The 20,712-nt window shown below is 39.9% G+C and overlaps 1 protein-coding gene across 41 annotated transcripts in view; it reads left to right on the top strand.

Annotated features, from left to right (window-relative positions):
• The first annotated feature begins 1,671 nt into the window (after window positions 1-1,671).
• The window catches only part of CADPS (calcium dependent secretion activator), a 471,326-nt gene continuing 452,285 nt past the window's right edge, over window positions 1,672-20,712 (top strand). For 6 of the 41 annotated variants that reach the window (XM_032290366.1, XM_032290342.1, XM_032290341.1 and 3 more), the window contains exon 1: window positions 1,679-2,712. In XM_032290366.1, the coding sequence (XP_032146257.1) occupies window positions 2,272-2,712 (441 nt within the window). In that variant the 5' untranslated portion in view covers window positions 1,679-2,271. Of the gene's footprint in view, window positions 2,713-20,712 lie in introns of all 41 variants that reach the window. The other 35 variants (XM_032290333.1, XM_032290355.1, XM_032290354.1 and 32 more) reach the window with 21 other exon arrangements.

Here is a 20,712-nt window from a genome sequence, read left to right as displayed (position 1 = left end):
TTATTTTGCCAAATGGATTATACGTTCAGCTTTTTCTTTCCTCCTCCTGTCACCTACACATACCCTATTTCCATAACACTTTTTAACCTTACTTGATATCTTGCCCTATCACTAAGGCATTGCAAACTACTTTTTTCACTTTCAATACCTTCTCATTTCACAACCCTTGTATATGGTTTCTTCCTTTAAGATTTTATTATCTTCTTTGAGAAATACATGATTCCCTTCACTTCAAGTTGCTTCATTCATGCAAGCTTTTTGCAGTTTACTGACCTGGATTTGTTGATATGTTGCCTCAAAGTGCTGTCAATCTTTCTCACATGTTCATGTTGTAGCTCCCAAAGGAGATTATAGCCTCTTTAAGAGAATGTCTTCTAAAAATTCTGTCTACCCCAAGCACCTAGAACAATGTTTTTCTTCATTAAAGGGTGCTAGATAAAGGTTGTTGATTGACTTACTATATTTTCTGTTCCAGGAAAACCAATACCACATGATTTGAATATCTTTTACTTCCTCAGAAAAATTTGAAAGTGTGGACTGCAAAACTGTCACAATCCCCCCACTGCTCAAATTTTTCTAAATTTTATATCGTGACCAAACGTGTGATGGCCACAAAAGTTGTGCCCTTGAGGTATAGTGGTGAAGTCAAATATAAGCCATCCAAGTACTTAACTCAAAACACCAAACAAAATTGTTGGGGTTAAACTGAAACCAGTTGTTTTGAGTTCATTTTCAAGTCTCAAACAGGTCACCTTACTATCAAAGTTTACTGTAAAATTCATGGTAAATTATAAAACATGTAAAGACAAATGTGGTTTAAAGGTTAAACTCATGCCACATTATTAAGATCGCTCCCATGAGTATCTACAGATAATTAGAGAACTAGAAAATACATAAATAAGGGCGATGAAGTGGAGAGGTCTCTAGATAGCCTAAGTTCTGAAGGTGGTTGGTTTGTTTTCATCCGTCTGCGGGTCGCAGATTACATTCAGCACGCTGGCCAGCTCCCTCGTTTACGGGGTTTATTGGCCTAAGTGAAAGGAGCAAGGGGAAGGCAAGCACCATCTGCTGCTTTGTATTAATAGTTCACCCGAGAGGCAGGGGTGAAGAGAGCGCGACAGTCGACGCAGTAGATGTTGACGCCGCTGAGTTCTTAGGGTGTCTTTGTCTGATCTTGGGGTCCCCAAGCCTCCACCGAGCCAGAATGGAGGGAGTGTTAAGCACCCAGAAACCCTCTATTTCCCTGGTTAGGCTCAGCAGAAAGCATTCCCAGGTCTTGGGAACTGAAGATTCATCATAGATTTCGGGGGGTGGGAGGTAGGCAAGGGCGGGGACGCTACATAAATGGTTGAGTTGCGTGGTCGAAACACCAATCCATTCAAAATTTGATTCACTTATTTTAATTAGAGTGGGCGCATGCGGAATAAGTTGCTGGAATCAGAGTTACACAGGTGGGACAAACACGCTACCCAGCCCCCACAGCCCCCACGCCCCAGGTGTAAAGAAGCCTGGGGAAAGGAGATGGACCCTTTCTTTCCCGTATAAGATCTCGTGGACTTCCTCCTCCTAAGAGAGACCTCTCGATTTAGCATCTCCAAACAGCCCCCTCGGCTGGATGCTGGATTTCTCCCTCCCCCAGGAACTTTTTGTCCGAGGGTAGGAAAGTGGGGTTGAGGCAATGAGACCCAGAGATCAAGGAAAAAAACTATCCAAGAAGGGGTTGGGGAGGAGGGTGGCAAAGCATTGGGGTCAGAAATACTGAGGCTCTGAGGCTTTGGAGACGCTCCACGCTCTCCCCCCTCCAGCCCTCTGCAGCAGCCCTTTACGCCGCGGACACGGGAGAGTTAAGCCAATAAACACGTAAGCGCCGCTCCCTCCCCAATCGGCAAGATGCCTCTTCGGCTCTTGGCTGCATCGACAGCTTGCAACACTCGGCATCTTTTCTGGAGGCGCCTCCTTCAGCGGCCGCAGATGGCATCCGGCTGCGGGCTCGGGGCTCGCAATTGATTCTCCCCCTTGCCTGCCCACCTCGGGTCCACGGACGCACCTCTCCCTTCCCCTCCTCCCCTCTCGCTCCTGGGTCTGAGCCCAGCTCGCGACCGCCGGGCGGAGGATCAGTCGCGGCGGCCGAGGCTGAGCAGCAGCGCTCTCGCTCCCTGACCTGGGGAGAAGCGCCTACCCGAAAGAGCTGACTCCCGGCTGCCTCCAGCGCCCCCCACCTTTTGCACTCCAAGCCCGGGGCTCCAGAGACCCCGCTCCCCAGGCGCCACTATGCTGGACCCTTCGTCCAGCGAAGAAGAATCAGATGAGATCGTGGAGGAGGAGAGCGGCAAGGAGGTGCTCGGCTCGGCCGCCTCCGGCGCGCGCCTGTCTCCCAGCCGTACCAGCGAGGGCTCGGCCGGCAGCGCCGGGCTAGGGGGCGGCGGCGCCGGCGCCGGAGCCGGGGTGGGCGCAGGCGGCGGCGGGGGCAGCGGCGCGAGCAGCGGCGGCGGGGCCGGGGGGCTGCAACCTAGCAGCCGTGTTGGCGGCGGCCGGCCCTCCAGCCCCAGCCCGTCGGTGGTGAGCGAGAAGGAGAAGGAAGAGTTGGAGCGGTTGCAGAAAGAGGAGGAGGAGAGGAAGAAGAGGCTGCAGCTGTATGTGTTCGTGATGCGCTGCATCGCCTACCCCTTTAACGCCAAGCAGCCCACCGACATGGCTCGCCGGCAGCAGAAGGTAGGTGCGCCTGGGAGGCCCCGGGAGCAGCACCGGGACGTCGCCTGGCGGGCGGGGCGAACAATGGGAGCTTGCGGCGCAGCTGGCGAGGAGGAGTAGGAGAGGTGGAGACCGCGCCCTGGGGAAAGGGCTACGAGGCCCCCTCCCAGCGGCCGGGCTCGCCCAGGCCCGGCCCAGCCCAGCTTGGAGCGCGCCTGGGACCCGCGAGGGCCGGGGAGCGCAGCGCCGCATGCCCGAGCCTCCCAGCCCCGGAGCGTTGGGGAGCGAGGCAGGCAGGTCCCGCTTTGTGGCCCGAGAGGCTCGGGGAGTGACTCGCAACCCGTAGCGCCCAGAGAGGCCTTGCTTGCTTGCAGGGCTCCCTTCGCTCTCCAGCGGAGGGCGGCTGCGCTCAACTCCGGGCCCGCCCTCCTAGGCATGCGTTCGGCGGGCGGGGGCGCCGAGGTGGAGGGAGAAAAGCGTCTAGGAGCAGCGCTCCGTCAGGGGCAGGGAGCAACCGCAGAAGCAGGCGGGAGAAAGCAAGCCCGGAAAGCGAAGCTTCCCTTGACTCTGCGAAGGGCACTCTCCTCTCTCTGCCCGGGTCAGCTGATCACCGACTAGCGTCGCCTAAGGGTCCTCGGGCACTGCTTCCTTATGGCTGGGGTTCTCTCCAATCCGCCTGACCCTTCCTCACTGACCCCAGCGCAGGGGCATGCCCTCTGGTCCTTCCAAACGGGTCAGCCCCTCCACCTTCCTCTCTTTGACCCTCTTATCCTCTTCCCAAGGTGACTTCGCCGCCACCTTCTGGCTCGCCTGGGTCCTCCAAGCCCTGCCACTGCTGCCTTGATAAAGTACAGCTGCAAAAATCTTCGCAATTATAGACATCAAAAGCTTTTTGTGTCTGAGGCTGGGGCAAGGCTGAGGCAGCCCTGGGCTGCCTTTGATGTTAAAAAAAAAAAAAAAAAAAAAAAAAAAAAAAAAAAAAAAAGGCGCCTATTTCTATCAGCTGTTCGTTATCTAGAGAAAGGGATGGTGGTATCGTAAGATGAGGGGCAGCGGCAGGGAGTGGGGGCCGAAAAGAAGCAGTCAGGAACCCAGTTGGAGTGAGTAAAGAAAGTTAGCGTTCTGTTCTCTCTTTTAAATGAATTTGCAGCACTTGGGCTGTCAGAAAAGCCAGTCAAGCCCCGCAGAGCGGCATTGTGAGAAGCCAGCCCTAACTCCATCAAGATTGTGAAACTAGTGTCTTAAAATAGTGAATTTTTCGGTTCTGCCATTTAAGACTAAATTACGTGTTGCTGTAGTAGCGTTAGGTTTTCCATATTTATCCACCCTTACCTTGAGTTAGCACAGATTTTTCTGTTTGGCTTACATGTGTACACACAGCACCCAGCACCGATGATTTATTTCAGACATCATAAGCTTGGATATCAGTTTCATTACAAGATAAAACTCATTTCCTGGGTGAGAGGCAGGAGGTGGGTTACACACATGACTCCCCATCTCTGTCTGTGGCTCCTTGTTTTTTCAGTCCGTATTTTGGACTGCAATAGAGCAAAAGCATCAGAGCAGCAAAAGTTTTTGGGATCTTTTTAAGGTTGGCTGTTGGGTCCCCAGGACCTAATATTTCACACTTCAGTTGGTATTCCTATTGTAGTTGTGTCTTGGTAGCTTGGGAACTTCAACCTCCAAAATCTCTCCCAGTAATACCACCACCAGCCAAAGATATCCCATTCCTTTTACAATGAAAACTGTGACTTCAAGTTTTAGGGTGGAAGCAGGGGAATGTCTAGAGACATTTATCAAAGTCTGTCTCTAGAGCTCTGTCCTTTAAATAGATGGTTAAGTCCAGAACTAGTATGAAGAAAGAAATCCCACAGAGACACAGTTCTTCTAAACAGAACCTTCAGCCACCTTTAGAGATCATGATGAGGCCAGATTTTTCTGATCTGATTGTATGCTTTACCTGAATCCATTCAAAGCTGTGGTTTTGAGGGGCATGCTGGTTCCATTTTTTACACATGACCTTAACATCAGAGAGACTCCAGGACAGACTGGTAACACTGGCATTTGGTCAAACTATTTTTAGTTATCACAGCAAACTGTTGCTAAATACATATCCCAATGAAGCTATCTTAGGACTGTTGGCTATACTGGGAAGTTGAATTTAAAAATATATATAAATATATATATATATAATATATATAATTATATGTAAATATATATTATATAGATATTATAATTATAATTATATAATTATAATATATAATATATATATTATGTATGTATAAGTATATAATATATATATTATATACTTATACAAAAAAGCTTTTTGTACCAGAATAAGAATGAAATAAAATATATTCCTACAAAAAAAAATAAGCTTTTTCACTGCTATATCTGTAAGTTTTTAATGCCTTTGTAGAAAAGTGTGTTTTGCTCCTTCAAGTAGAAAGCTTGGAACTCTGATTTTTAAAAAATAAGCAATCACTGAGATTAATTAAAAGGTTTGCATAATCACTGTGGCAAAGTTTAAAGCCAACAAATAGAGTTCATGAGCTAAAGTTAGTCTTGGAGAAAGATGAACTAGTTGTAAACTAAACATGAGTTTGCAGTAGAATAGAAAAGGATGAACTAGAAAAAGTCAGAAAAAATGTAGAGAAAGGGATAGGGTGACATGGAGGTCAGAGAGAGGGAACAAGGTCTATGAAAAGTAATTGCTGAATTATGGAGAAAAGACCATATTGTACAGAGTATAGTGCACCGTATGAAACCAAGTAGTCTATGTCACAATACCGACTACCTACTATGTCCAAGTCACATATATCATTTTTAGAAGAATAGACTATCTTTTTGAACAACTTTCAATTCACCAAAAAATTGATAAATAATACAGAGAGTTCCTGTATACTCCATATCTAATTTCCCTTCTTAATATCTTACAATAATATGGGACATAGGTTACAATTAACTAATATTGATACATTATTATTAACTAAAGTCTATAGTTTATTCAGATTTCATTAGTTTTTAGCCAAAGTTTTTTTTTCTGTTCTTAAATCATTTTAAAACTCCCTAACAATGTACAAATTGCCATCATTTTTAGAAAACTGGGACTCAGAAATTTTGCAATTTGCCTAAACCACCACATAGATGGGCAAAATATGACAATTGAAGTGTGGGGCATTCTGATTCCAAATCCTATCTTTTTAATATGAGATACTGGGCAGAAATATTCTAGGTTAAAAAGAGCTCTAGAATCTTAACATTTCAGGTGTATTTCTTTACCCAGAGTTATTTCTCTAAATTGAGAGAGGTCCTCCTTTCTTCCTCTGGACACCCATTAATTATAGTCACTGTGGGCAAAGTGGACATTTAGTTATATCTTCTTAAAGAATATGAAAGAGAGGGATGACTGTTAGCAGGTAAATTTGAACATTAGACTGTATCAACCTTACTATGTCATTTAGTTTAAGCTGAAAGGAAAAAGATTTTCCTTTAGCTCAGAAGAACACTTCGGAAGGAACAGAGGGAGACAGTACCATCACTTGGATAATTTTGGTAATCACTTTGGTAATTACTCTGGTGTTGCTTTTACTGAGAAAAAGAGCATTCCAACAATCTCCCCAATTATAAGAGGGGACTTTAAGCAGACTATTTGAAAAAAAAATTATCATTTAATTGTATGTTACATTACTGTGAATCTAAATATAGCATGATAGTAATTACAATTGATGACCAAAACAAAAATCTCCCCACCAGAATATAACAATGTATGTTTCCGTAGAGCAGGTTTTTGCTTTTCCTTCTTCTTTTGTCAGAATGATAGAGTGAATACCTAGAAGTTGGCATGGCAAAGCTACACCATATGTTTCTAAATTATGTAGTAACGGTGATGGGTGGCTACCTTGTGTGAACTAGCTACTTATAGTGAGGGAATGTAAAAGAAGGCACTGTTAGCAATTCATGTAATATTGAGATTGACATGACTATGTTTTAAATGAGGTAGGAATTTTTCAAATAGTCTAAAATGAGTATTGTGTGTACACACATAGGCATGTGTACCTGTGTGTGTGTGTGTATGTGTCTGTGTATGATGGGGAAGAGGGTAATCCTTAAAACTGTCTGTTCTACAGCACTCCTATTTCATTCAAGAGGACAAATGTCTTGTAAGTTCAAGCTACTCATTTCCATGTGATTCAGCTTATATCTTCCCATGAAATTATGGCTAATGTTGAGTCATAGCCATAGAAATTCTTTATTCATTTACTTGGCTTTATTTGGGCATGACTCAAAAGCAATACCTTTCATAAAAATCAAGATCTAGTGCTGGCTAAATATGTGTGTGTGAAAGAGAGTGCAAGTATGTGTGTGTTTTGAATCAATAATAAAGTCATCTATACAGATATATTTTGAGGCACTTGGTTTGTTCAAAATTCTTAAGGTTTACTTTGTTAATGGGACATATGATTTGCATTCTAAAAAAAAATTACTTTTTGGGAGAACAAAGTGACTGTTAAACCAAGTTTTCTTCAAACAGAATTGTGTTTCTCTTCATCAGGGGAAGAACTGAATTATTTAAATGGGCTCTTTGGCATCCCCCCTCCCCATTTTCCTTGGTGCAGTGGGAAGCCACCGTTAATGCTCTGATAGCAGCAGAGACTTTCTGAAGATGCAGAATACCGTAATGAGAGGTTCTTGCCTGATTACACACATGGAATAGGCTTACGATTCCCTAAAACAGGACTGAAGGACAAAGGAAATTAAATGTTTCATTCCTAAAGAATTGCACTGAGTTAAACAATAAAATTCAAATGATTAGGGATCTTCCCACTGCAAAAGCAAATTCAATACACAATCATAGGCTATCATATTGAAATATAACCAGTATTTGTGACTTGGGGCCAGGTGTCTATAAAACTTAAGCAGAAATGATGAGAGTTCTAACTTAGAACTAACTTCTAAATAAGTGACCAGTTACTCATTGCATTAAGCTCTTGCCTAGGCTCAATGGCAGAGGCAAAACGTAACTGTGATGTATGGTTCCTGAATCGGGGGAGCTTATTTCTAGTTTGGAAGATAGCATATGTGTATGTCAAATAAGCTGAATAAGAAAGTTTTAGTTGTAAGACGCTGATTAGAAATACTAAATTGGGCAAGGGAGAAAGAATGAGAGAAGAGTGCATGCACACAGAGGATTGGATATAATAGTAGAGAAAATCTTCATGGAGAAAATAGACTAGGATCAGGTCTTTAAAAATTAGTTTCATTTGAGTAAGCATGGGTATAACAGGTATTCCAGTCTGGAGAAGAACACGAGGTAGCAGAAATGTGGAAAAGAGTCACTGTTAGACACTCCTAGTCAGATTCTGTTGGTTCTAAGTGACAGAAACCCAGTATGAGTGGCTAAAACAAAAAAGAAAGGAAGAGGGGGAGTGACTTACTAGTGCATGTAAGTGAAGAGACTGGTACAGAAGTGACTGCAGGAATGGCTAGATCTAGGAGCCTAAATGAAGAAAAAAGCTCGATGACGAAGGAAAGGGTATATATATTTAGCATCCCTAATCCAAAAATATAAAATCTAAAATGCTCCAAAGTCAAACTTTTTGACCACGACATGATGCTCAATTGAAATGTTCATTGGAGCACTTTGGATTTCAGATTTTTGGATTAGGGATGCTCAACCAGTATGATGCAAATATTCTAAAATCCTTTAAAAGTCCAAAATCCAAAACACTTCTGCTCCCAAGCATTGAGGATAAGGGATACTCAACCTGTATTTTGAAACCTGTGTTTTAGCTCAAACCCTACCACCAGTAAATCACTGATTGTAGGTAAGTCTCTGGGATAATTTCTTAATCTCTCATGTGGAGAGGGGGATGGAGAAGCTCCAGATAATTTCTAATGTCCTCTCCAGATATAAGAGTGGATAGTTCTTTCTGGACAATAAGATTACTTTTAACCAAGACTTATAAATTCATTCAAACTTGTGTTTGTTATGTTTTTCATTACAAAATAAGACTGTGTCTTCAAAGAATCCAAGATGGTTAGAAATGAAGTTAGATTTCATCCAACTGTGTAAATCTTCACATAAGGTGGAATTTCAAAAGGTTGTAAGACTGCAGACTACATGAGAGATTGTAAACCATGGACTATGGGCTGAAACTGATCCATAAATATATTTTGTCTACAAAGCACTTTTCAAATTTTGAATTAGTTCTCAACATTTAAAACTATCAAAATATTTCACATAAAAAATCTGGATTTCTGGTTTCTCTTAGAAGTGGAATGTATGACAGCACTGGGCCTGAGATTTTATGGATTTGCAAAAAGCAATGAAAATAAGATTATCCAACCATCATTTAAATAATACAATGTTAATCACTTTTAACTAAATTGTACCACGATACCCATCCACCATATATATCTGGATGGTAGGATACCAGCTATCTGATTCTTGCCAACACCATCTCTTCTTATGATTGCTTAACAAATATCAGTGATCTGACCCTGGCCCCTGTAAACCATCTAAAGGAAGGATCTGAAATTTAGAACTCTGTGTTCCCTGTCCCTGGCAACTATAGTAGTTTCCTTGTTAGTATTAGATTTATAGTTTTTGCCAAATTGGAGGGCCAATGATCAGAATTATTACTTTTTTCATTTGTCTGTCTAAGCATGTGATATGGTTACTTTTCTGTTTTTAATAGATGAGGAAAGGAGGAATGCATTGGCTCAATGCATTCAGCTAATGCATTGAGTCTAGCTCTTGCTACTGATATACTGATGGACAATGAAGGACAGTGGTTAAGAGTATAGACTCTGAACTTAGAATGCCTGGATTTGCTTTCATGCTGTACCCCTAACTGAGTCTGTGATCTTAGACAATTAACCTCTCTGAGGCTCAGTTTACTCATGAATGAAATGGGAATTGCAGTGGTACCTTAATCATTGGGTTCTTGTGAAAATCAATTGAGATAATATAGTAAAGCTGTTAGAACAATATCTGGAATGTGTTAAGTGCAATACAAGTGTTAGCTCTTGTTATTGCTAAGTTGATATATACAATGTTTTTATTTGAATGGATTGAGCAAGTTAATATACATGAAGTACTGGCCATCACAAGCCTTATATTCATTATTGCTATTATGATTATCATCATGAAACAGTATGGAGGAGTTTGATGACCTAAAATGCAAGAATACCAGAAGGCAGGTGGTTATGATTAGAATATCACTTATAGACTAGATGGGGTCCAGGGTATGATACATCTCTGTTCTTCCACTTTTGTTGAGACATTTCACTTGCATTTCTTTGAACAAAAGACAGAGACCCATTTTTCTGGCTTCAAAAGCTCACTTTGAACAAAAGCATCATGGATCGAATACCTAGGTGATATTTTAAATGGCTAATGCCAAGCACAGGTACATGGGAAGATTTGCCATACACTTATCAGAAGACTCAGATAAAGGAGTCTTAGGTTACTCAATTGGTAAATGATGGGATCCTCAAAGATCCTTATTTACTTCATAGCCACTATGAGTAAAGCCACTATGCTTGCTATCATTGAACAGGTCACCTGCCTTTTTCAAGTCCTAATATTTTTGTCCTCCATCCAAATAGCTTTTTTAAAAATGTTGGTTGATACTAATGATATTAACTATTACCATTAAAACTGAACTCATAAAATGCTTTTATGTTTGTGTAGAGAGTAAATTCTAAGCATATATACATATATATAATATGTTCAAAACTTTATATATCTAGCTAGAGTAAGATTCACATAAGTAGGTAATATGCAGTAGGGTATAGAGGCTAAGACCTCCAATTCTGTAGACTAACAGTCCCTGGTTCACATTTCTGGTCAGCTTTGTGACATGATGACTTTGTGACCCTAGGGACATTATCCATGTCTTTGGTTCCTAGTTTCCTGATCTATAAATTGGGAGAAAATAAGCATTATAAGAGAAAAAACATGTAAGTTGCTTAAAATCTTTATTATGGGATACATGCCAAATATTATCAGTAACTGTAAAAATAATATTCTTGCATTTTAGTTAACCAAACTTCTCCATATTATTTCAGACTATAATACCTTTGTGCATACTGTTATTGCAAAATGACTTTCTCACCTTTTTTCACATGATTCACTCTTGTTCATCCTTTAATTATTATAACTCAAGTGTTATCTCCTTTAGGAAACCTCACTCAAAGCTTTGTAGTAAGCTAGGTACTGCCATAACTCCTTAGTCAGTCTCCCCTTTTACCTCCTATAGTTTATATTTAAATTACCCTTTTTAACTGTGCCTATCATTAACTAGACTGTAAGATTCCCATCTTCCAAAACAGTATCTGACATGTGGTAGGTGTTCAGTAAGTGTTCAACTGTTGAGCCTTCACACTGATGCTTTATTTCCTAGAGAGTTTCTAAGGAGAGGAAATAAAGAGGTCTTAAATACGATCACCTTTATTACAGAGACTTTATGTCTCTATAATTTTTACTTTTATAAAAACTTCTCAGAGTGAACCAATTACCAAATGGCTTCAAAATAAGTTATGTTATAGAAACTTGCTATCTATTACCTCCTAACTTTGCTTGTTAATACCAAAAAGTGATCAATTTCTAGATCCATTATAGAGAAAAGTCTTCATGAATCTCTTGCAATGGGTGAATGAATCCTAGTTGAACTTGAATCACCAGTGTGTGCTGGTGTTTGACCAAGTGGTCAAACATTAAAATCAGCAGAAGCCAAAGTGAGAAATAAGTTTTCACATTGGGTATGTGTTTTTTAGTAAGCTTCATTTGAGTTAGTGAAAATTGGCCTGTTTAAAATACTGTCAGCAACAATGTTGCCAAAGCTGTATCACAGAACCTGTAAGTTCTACATATTTAGGCATAAATAAATGTGCTAATTTTCTCTATTTTCATTCTCTTACAGGATTTTGGCATTATTTTCTGTTCTTTTATTGTAAACTACCTAAAGTCTTTATTTATACCTGAATTTAAGGTCTAAATAAACAATAACTATAGGGCTATCACATATTGAATATGGTAATAAGTATATGCTATGTATAAAACAGCAATAAAAAGTAAAACTGCTTCTTAGAAGTGGACTTCTCTGATACATTTCACTAGTCAAAGAAAATTACTTTTGCTACGTTTTCCTTTTTATTTTAACAAGTGGGAAAAAGGTTTGAAAATAAATAGAATTATCAAGCCCTCTAGTGTTCCAATCTGCTGTCTACCATTCTAAAATTGAGAGATACGAGATAACGTATTGATGTCTTTTCAGCAGCCTATGGGAGGAAAATATCAAGTCATGTGGTACTTCTCAGAATTACTTTTGTGCAGTAAAAAAGTTCTGAGATACTTTGAAGTTAACTTTTTTTTAAATCCCTAGTGTTCCAGGAACACATGCTAAGTTGCAACCCTCTGGGAGCAGTAACGCTTTCAAAAAGACAATGGGGTTTTGGCAAACATGCCAAGTGGTCCAGAGAATCTATTATGCCACTTAAGAAAGCAAAGGGAAAACGTTGAAAATTCTTGCAATAATGATGCCTTCTGTTGCCCATGTAGACAAACAGCTTTTTGGTGTGGATGGTAGGCATAGAGTTGTTTAAGCAAATGAGTTGAAATATATCCTGAACATCTACATTGGCGATTTTTCTGACAAGTATAGCAACTGTTGTCTATAAGGCAGTGTGTCATAACATACTGTGTTCAAAACATTTCTTGGGGGTTCTTCCATATTCAAGTTTTGTTTGTTATATATCATCAGACAATGTTGTTTTGAGCCACTTCTATGTATGATAAACTCACTAGATCCTTTAGAGACAGTATGTAAAGTCATTTTTGATGACCTTCCTGACCTCTAGGAACCAAGCAATCTGGTTAGGAAGTTAAGATATACCTAAGTGGACTAATGCAAGGCAGGATAGGGGGGTGTCTGAATCTTAAATATTTGTGTTTCCTAGATTTCCATCCTTGGCTCTTGTTATGGGTTTATTATGTTCCCCCCAAATTTATATGTCAAATTCCTAACTCCCACTGCCTCAGAATGTGACTTTATTTGGAAGATTAAAATGAGGTCATTAGAGTGGGCTATAATCCATTATGACTGATGTCTTTATAAAATTGGGAAATCTGGCCCCAGAGACAAGCACATACAGAGAATGCCACATGAAACGGAAGACAGAGATTGGGGTGATGCTTCTACAGGCAAGGAATACCAAATATTACCAGCAAATTACCAGAAGCTAGGGGAGAGGCATGGAACAAATTCTTACAGCCTCACCAGGCACCTACTCTGATGACACCTTGATCACCACCTAGCCTCTTACAACATCTGTTGCTCAAGCCACCCATTTGGTGATACTTGGTTATGGCAGTTCTAACAAACACAGCCCTCTTCTGTTCATATCATCTCTCTCAGCAACTTCACCCCTAACCATGACTTTAGCTACTGAGGACTCTACCCTTAAAATTTGGAAATCTTTTGTCTCCAGCATAGTCCTCTTGTCAGACTGCCAGACTTATACTTCGAGTCATTTGCATCAGTGCTGCTGAAGGTGTGGCCACAGACAGGTGCAGGTCAGTGAATGCTTTGTAAAAAATTTGGACTAGAATGTAAATCAACTCGTTACTTTCTTCTGCAAGTAAAGTCTTGCTATAAAAGTTGTCAGCTGTATTGAGTAGTATGCACAGTGATTAAATTGATGTAATTTCTGGTACAAGCCCTTTATCTCAGTGAGGGTCAATAAGAAGTAGGTCACAGATAGCACAGGTCTATAGAGCACACTTGGAGGATCATTGACCTCCATGGTATCTCTTTCAATGTCCTCACACCATTTAACGATACAATTTTTCTTCTCACCTGATTCTTTCCCCCTCTATTTTCTAACTCAGTGAATGGCCTCCCAGTGGCACTACCATATAACTGAGCTGGCCAAGGCAAAAATGTGCAGCTCACCCTAAAATCGTTGTGATTGCTCATCCTCACCACCAAAAAATGCATGTGTCCTGTTCATGTTCCTCCTGAGAAATTGTTGTCTTCCTCCTGCTCTTCATCTTCATCACTAATGTCCTGCTTTGGGCCCACACGATTGTTTGTGTGGACTTTTGCAATAACTTCTCACTGTTCTCTCTGCCCCTTTTCTTGTCCATACTTTACCCAATACTAGAGTGATATTTTTGAAACACAAATACAGTTATGGTCTTTCCTGGCTAAGAATTCTTCTGTAGTTTTTTGTTGCCTACACAGGATAAAACTGAAACTTACTTGCATAGCATAAGTGGATCTTCGCTCCCCATCCAGGCTTAACTACTGCAGTTTTCCTGCACACACTCTTGGTTTCAGCCCATTAAGCCACTTATCATCCCTGTGCTGTTTATTGCTCTCTGTGTCTCAGTATCATTGTACTCCTGCTTGAAAAGCCCTTCCCATCTTGCCTTCCATTGCTTTCCGAGGTAGACGGTGGCACTCACTTATAAAGTACAGGAATAAATATGAGCATCTATTGGCCCTTTACCCTGTGTAGTCACTGTTCTATGTATCTATAAGCCTTATCTCATTTAATCTTTACAACAACCCTATAAGATAGGTACTAATCAATCATCCCAATCCTGCAGAAGAAGAAACCAAGAGGCAAAGTAGATTAAAAAAAACTTGTCTTAGGTCACACATGTAGTACATGGGTTAGGGCCAAGGCAGTCTGACTCCAGCCTTCACACTTAGCCGTGTGCTATGTTAACTGCATTGGAGCATTCGGCACATCTTACTTCGATGTATACCTGTTTCTTTTTCTTTCTCCTGACTCTGCAGAGATTACTTAGTCTCCCCAGGTGTCTGACAGATTGTATGTTCATATAATAGGTTTTCAATAAATAGGTGATACATGAAATTCCTGATAGTTGGTTCATAACTATTCAGAATAGTAATACATATTCTTTACAATTTATAGCCTATCTGCTGAGATTGTCTCATTGCTTCATTAAAACAACCCTTTGAGTATATGTGAGACATATTATAAATTCCTGTTTTGTAATAAGCAAAAGTGAGGTCCGGAGAAGTCCCACTGGTTGATATGGGCTACAGAGCACCAACCTGAGTCACTTAACTGCACCTAGGCTTCCTCCCATTGCACTGTCAGTCTTAGATTTACAATAAGAATGGCCTGGGCCATTGTAGACTTTTTTAAAAATTGCATTATTTTACTTATCTTAATTTTCATTTTATTGCACAATTGTGAAAGTCATAGTAATTCACACTTTTAGAGGGTCCACCCCACCTCATAGAAAAATTAAATGTTACATTTCACATCTAATTTGTTATTATTGAAAAAACTAGAATGTATGTTTTTCAATCTTGCTTTTGATGCTATTTGTCTATATAATTTGTTTAATAAATGACTGTGATTTCTCGGGAATCATGGTGCATTCAGAGGAATCCCTGAAAACTTAAAAAAAAAAAAAAAAAAAAAAAAAAAACAACAGCAACAACAAAAAACCTGGACCAGGCACAGTGGCTCACACCTGTAATCCCAGCACTTCGAAGGGCTGAGGCCGGCAGATCACAAGGTCATTGAAACCCCATCTCTACTAAAAACACAAAAATTAGCTGGGAGTGGTGGTGCACATCTGTAGTCCCAGCTACTCAATCCAGGAGGCGGAGATTGCAGTTTGCTGAGATGGTGCCACTGCACTCCAGCCTGGGGACAGAGCAAGACTCCATCTCAAAAAAAAAAAAAACCTAGAAATAGAAATTCCATTTGACCCAGCAATCCCATTACTGGGTATATATCCAAAGGATTATAAATCATTCTACTATAAGGACATATGCACACAAATGTTCATTGCAGCACTGTTTACAATAGCAAAGACCTGGAACCAACCCAAATGCCCATTGATGATAGACTGGACAGGGAAAATGTGGCACATATACACCATGGAATATTATGCAGCCGTCAAAAACAATGAGTTTGGGTCCTTTGTAGGGACATGGATGAACCTGGAAACCATCATTCTCAGCAAACTGACACAAGAACAGAAAAACACCACATGTTCTCACTCATAGGTGGGTGTTGAACAATGAGAACACATGGACACAGGAAGGGGAGCATCACACACTGGGGTCTGTCGGGGGGAAATGGGGGAGAGACAGCATGGGGAGAAATGCCAGATATAGGTGATGGGGAGGAAGGCAGCCAATCACACTACCATGTATGTACCTATGCAACAATCTTGCATGTTCTTCACGTGTACCCCAAAACCTAAAATGCAATTAAAAACCAAACAAACCCCACCTCACAATTCCATTGTTTCCAATGGTATCAATATTTTTATGAGGACTGAATTTGGCAATTAATAGAGTCAACATGTGTTTGGAAGTCACTTAATTAAATATTTAGATTTTTCATGTTTATTCCTACATTTTGAAGACTATATTTAGGACCTTGGAATTTTTTTTAGGGCCTTGGAGAATTCCAAGTTTCCAGTCCCCTTGCCTCTGTTGCCTAATGAATAAAATAGCCTTTGGCCAGGCTTGGTGGAAGAAGTGGTATTTGAACTAAGCCTCAAGCTGACTGAGAAGATCAAGTGATAGCAGTGTGACACATTTTGAGAGAAAGGAAGGATACTTTCGACTCTCTTTAGAGATGAGATAATGCAAAGCAAGTTTGAGGACATATGAATAGACAAATACAATTGTGTAAGATTCCAATATTGCACAGAAAATAAGAACAAAGTTTGGTTCATGATGGCAGATGCTCTTCACCAAGTTAAGGGGATTGAGGAGTGGGGGGCGGGGCTCACATTGTAGGCAATGGAGAACTGCTGAAGAATTCTGAGCAGGACAACAACATGACCAATGTAGCATTTTAACAAGATTAAGTGAAGTGTGTGGAAGGTATGGGGAAAGGAGAGAAAAGAATATGCATGTATTTACACTGTAAGAAAAGGTCATGAATTAGGCTTGAATGTTTTAGCCAGACAGATCAGTTTTAAAATTTTGTGAGGAGATTTTTAGAAAATCTCAGCAGATCAATGCCTATATGTAGAAGTGTCTTGAATCAATAGTTCAAAGGTATTTCCTTACAGCCGTTGTTCATCTTTGCCTTCATTTTGTTGTCTTTGTCACAATGTGTGGGCTATGAATGTTCTTTTTTATTTTTTTTACAAATTCTAAAAATGTGAAGCAAGGTGTCTGCCCTGTAAGTTATATTTAGTTTCAGTGACCGATATTCTGATATACCCCTGCAGGTGCAAAAACTCTTCTGCATAACATTGTGAAGCACATAATGACACTTGGACAAAGCTCATAGGGTTGAACCTGGCATAATTCAGAAAATGTACATGTGATTCCATCTGGCTTCCAGCTGAGCTAAAGGATCCAGATGGAGTTTAATCCAGCCCCAAGTAAGCGTGAGCCCCACAATAAACCCAGGTTTATATCAAAACCCCATGGAAGGATAGAGAAGGAGGTCTGACTTCTGATGTTGCTTTGGAATCTGGGGAGAAAACTTTCAGTGTGTCCAACCACACTAAACTAGAATATTGGATTTGTCCCTTCCCCCACATTATTTCATCCCTCAAACCAGCCTAAGTTTGCATAGGCACCCAGAGAGTAGGGTACATTCAAGCTCCCTGCCTTTTCTTACTCCTCCCAAAGTGGAAAGAGTCTTACCTTAGTGGTAAGATTACAGAAGTCTTTGGATGGACCCCACTTAATGGTTGGAATTATTTAGATTAAATAGGAAGCATAAGATTCCCCATCATCTGCCTCTTCTTGCACATTCTTTGGTACCATCTTTTCTGTCTTCTATGTGTTAATAGAGATGGTAAGATTTGTATCTGGGCATAGGAGTCGAGAAAGGCTCCAGCCCATTCTTTGAAAATTCTAATACAGTGATTTTATAGCTGGCCCTTGACCAATATAGGTTTGAACTATGCAAGTCAGAGGACTGAAAATAAAATATTAGCAGGATGTGAAACCCATGCATAGGGAGGGCTGACTTTTCCTATATGCGGGTTCCACAGGGCCAATGGTGAGATTTGAGTATGTGCAGATTTGGGGATTTTAGTATATGCCAGGATGGGGCAGTACTGGAACCAATCCCCTGCAGATACTAAGAGATGATGGTGTTTTCCCTTTGTCATCATTGTGAGTATATCTCTCTTAGGAGGATAGGAGATTTTGGTTTGCTCTAAGATTCAGATAGTCCTGGGTCACCACGTCATTACATCAACTGAAAGGCTTCAGAACACCACACTGTTTACCAAAGAGTCACAGCCTGCTTCCTAGAGGAGGTTGCATTTGCAGCTGAGGAATAGGTAGGATTTGAACATGGGTAGGAAGGAGAACAGTTATGCTAGGGACAGCATGAGCAAAGACAGAAGCCAAGCAAAACTACAGTAAAGAGCACATAAAAGGCACAGGTTGGAAAGGTAAGTTAGGACCAGATAGTGGTAAACAGTGAATTCTACTAGACTGTCAGTTGTCCTTTATTTGCTAGGCAGTGGGGAGCCTTTGAAAATGATCTGTACCCCTGAGTATGTCCAGCGGAAATAATGCTAAACCAAGGCAGAGGGCCCATCAAAGATTATGTAGACTTCTGTGTGATTGCCAAATAAAGGGTGATTGGCCTTGACCTTGTCCTAAGTAATGTGTTTTCCCATAAGACACTTTGAGGCTGTACATTTTCTGAAGAATATTGTCAACACAAACCAATGTCTCATTTGCAAAGGACATGATTTGCTCCAGCATTTTTCCATGGCCAGATTAGAAACAACTCCCTATGAATTTTGACAAAAGCCCCACATAATTTGTCAGCCTTCCTGTTTGCCTGGCAGTGGAGAAAAGAAAAGGATTTCTTTCTACTATCTTCCTTCCACAGGCAGCCTATGTACTGCTGTGTATTATGATTCAGTACTATAGACCTTCAAAGTGAACAGACACTGGATAAGATGTGCACTTGTTTCAATTAATCAGAAGCACGTCTTCCCCTGAAGCAGCAGTTCTAAACAATTGTAGATTTGCCATTTAGTCCAAAGAGCTTTTCATAGTTTTCTTTCTAGGTGGAGAGCCTAAAGCTATCTTACAGTCAATATTCAATTAGTATTTGAGTCAAAAGGCCATGCTGAGCTCTAAAAGAGGGGCGTAATGTGTTACTTGTTCCTGCCTCCATTTGCTTGTGTGTGCAAAACAATCCATTACTTTTCACTAAAGAAATATAGGTTTGCTGCAGCATAAGTTAAATATTAGACCAAATTAATAATACGTGTTTACTTCCTTATGACCTGGCAATAAATAAATGATAGTGTTAGAATCACTGGAAAGGAAAAACCAAATTCAACATTATACATATTGTATATGCCCAAATTTGGGGAGATTTATGATCCAGAACATTTTCCCTTTCCCTAACCTCGGCAAGAACTCTGTGCATTTCGGTCTTGTGTACTCATCCAAATGCTTTTATATAAAACTTTCTCTAATCACTATCCTTTGGTGTAGTCTTTTGTTTCCAGCACAATCTGTTATTCAATACTATCTTTGTCATTGAGCTGTGGTTTCAGAACAATAACAATTCACTCCTAAGATTTTCTTTTTAATCCAAACATTTTCTACAAATATGATAGCAACAAAGATACCTAGAATACAGTAATTTCTTTTTATTTACAAATTAACCTGCCCACCATAAACCAGATTTTTTAGGAAAATAGTGACATGAGACATTTAAGTTGGATGAAAATTTAAACTTGTTTCACAAACTTGAGCTCATTTAAACAACGTATATCATTAATGTGGATAAACTGCAGATTTACCCAGTGTGTTTAATCAGTATGAACAACCAATTGAAGTTCAAATGAAGCATTTGATTGTATATTTTCAATATAATATTTATATATCCCATTTTTAGTAGACACAATTGGTTACCTAATTGTTATTCACTCCCCAACTCCAGACAGACTTTCATGCCTGAAAAAAAAAATTTTTTTTTCAGATATGAAAAGGTATACCCCATTTCCAGCTTTAGAAGTAGATACAGCTGAGTTCGAACCCATCAACACCCAGCACTATACTGGAATACAATTGCCTCACAGGTGACTTAAGTTGACCGACCAAAGTGGAGGACTTGTATTCCATGCTTAGGAGAGAAGTTTTGCTGTGCCTCTCTGATGGACTCTATGGAAGGAAGCATGTACTGTAACTGGTACTGGCAGCCATCTTAGAACCATGAGGAGACTCAATTTAGGCTGAAGCCAAGGCTGAAGATAATGAAGTTGCTGAGCTATGAAAATAACTTGAGTTCCTAGTGACAATAATAAGCTACATACACCATTAAGCCAGATCTGAAGCCCACCTTTCATTGGGACTTCTAATAAAATAGTAAATTTTCTTGCCAGTTTATCATTTTTTTTTATTTACAGCCAAAACTTGTTGACCTCTAGCTGTATTTCTCTTTAAAACAGGAATTCTGGGATTTATTAGTCTTAGCTCTTTATTTTGAATATTTATATTTAGATAAAATAAAAATTTAATTCTGTTTGTAGGAAGCAACTTCTTATTTCTTCCTAGCTCTACACATCATTTAGTTAAAATAAAAAAGCCAAAACTTAATTGATTAGATGTATGTTTTAGCACAGAATTAACTTTTATTATAACTAAAAAGATAAGCAAATGAATTCATTAAAATACTCTGACTTAAATTTTACCATTTCTGTAAACAAAAAAAATTTTATTACAGAGAAGTAAAATAATACAGAAATATATAAAATAGAAATTTAAAATAATCACCTAGTTTTACCACCCAAAGACATCCATTATGCACATAGTATGTATTTATACATCTACATGGATATATAGAGATTAATATATATACTTTTATATAAAAATAATTCTATATATATTGTTTTGCAACCTACTTTTTTGCACAACATTATATATAGGAAATGTTTCCATGTCACTAAATATAAAGCTTTCTCTAATCATAAAACCTTCTAAATGACTTTGTAGCAATCCATTTTATGGATGT

Source organism: Sapajus apella, unplaced genomic scaffold (genome assembly GCF_009761245.1).
Source record: "Sapajus apella isolate SASKATOON/1434 unplaced genomic scaffold, GSC_monkey_1.0 scaffold23, whole genome shotgun sequence".
Classification (NCBI taxonomy): domain Eukaryota; kingdom Metazoa; phylum Chordata; class Mammalia; order Primates; family Cebidae; genus Sapajus; species Sapajus apella.
This window is presented reverse-complemented; position numbering and strand designations above follow the sequence as displayed.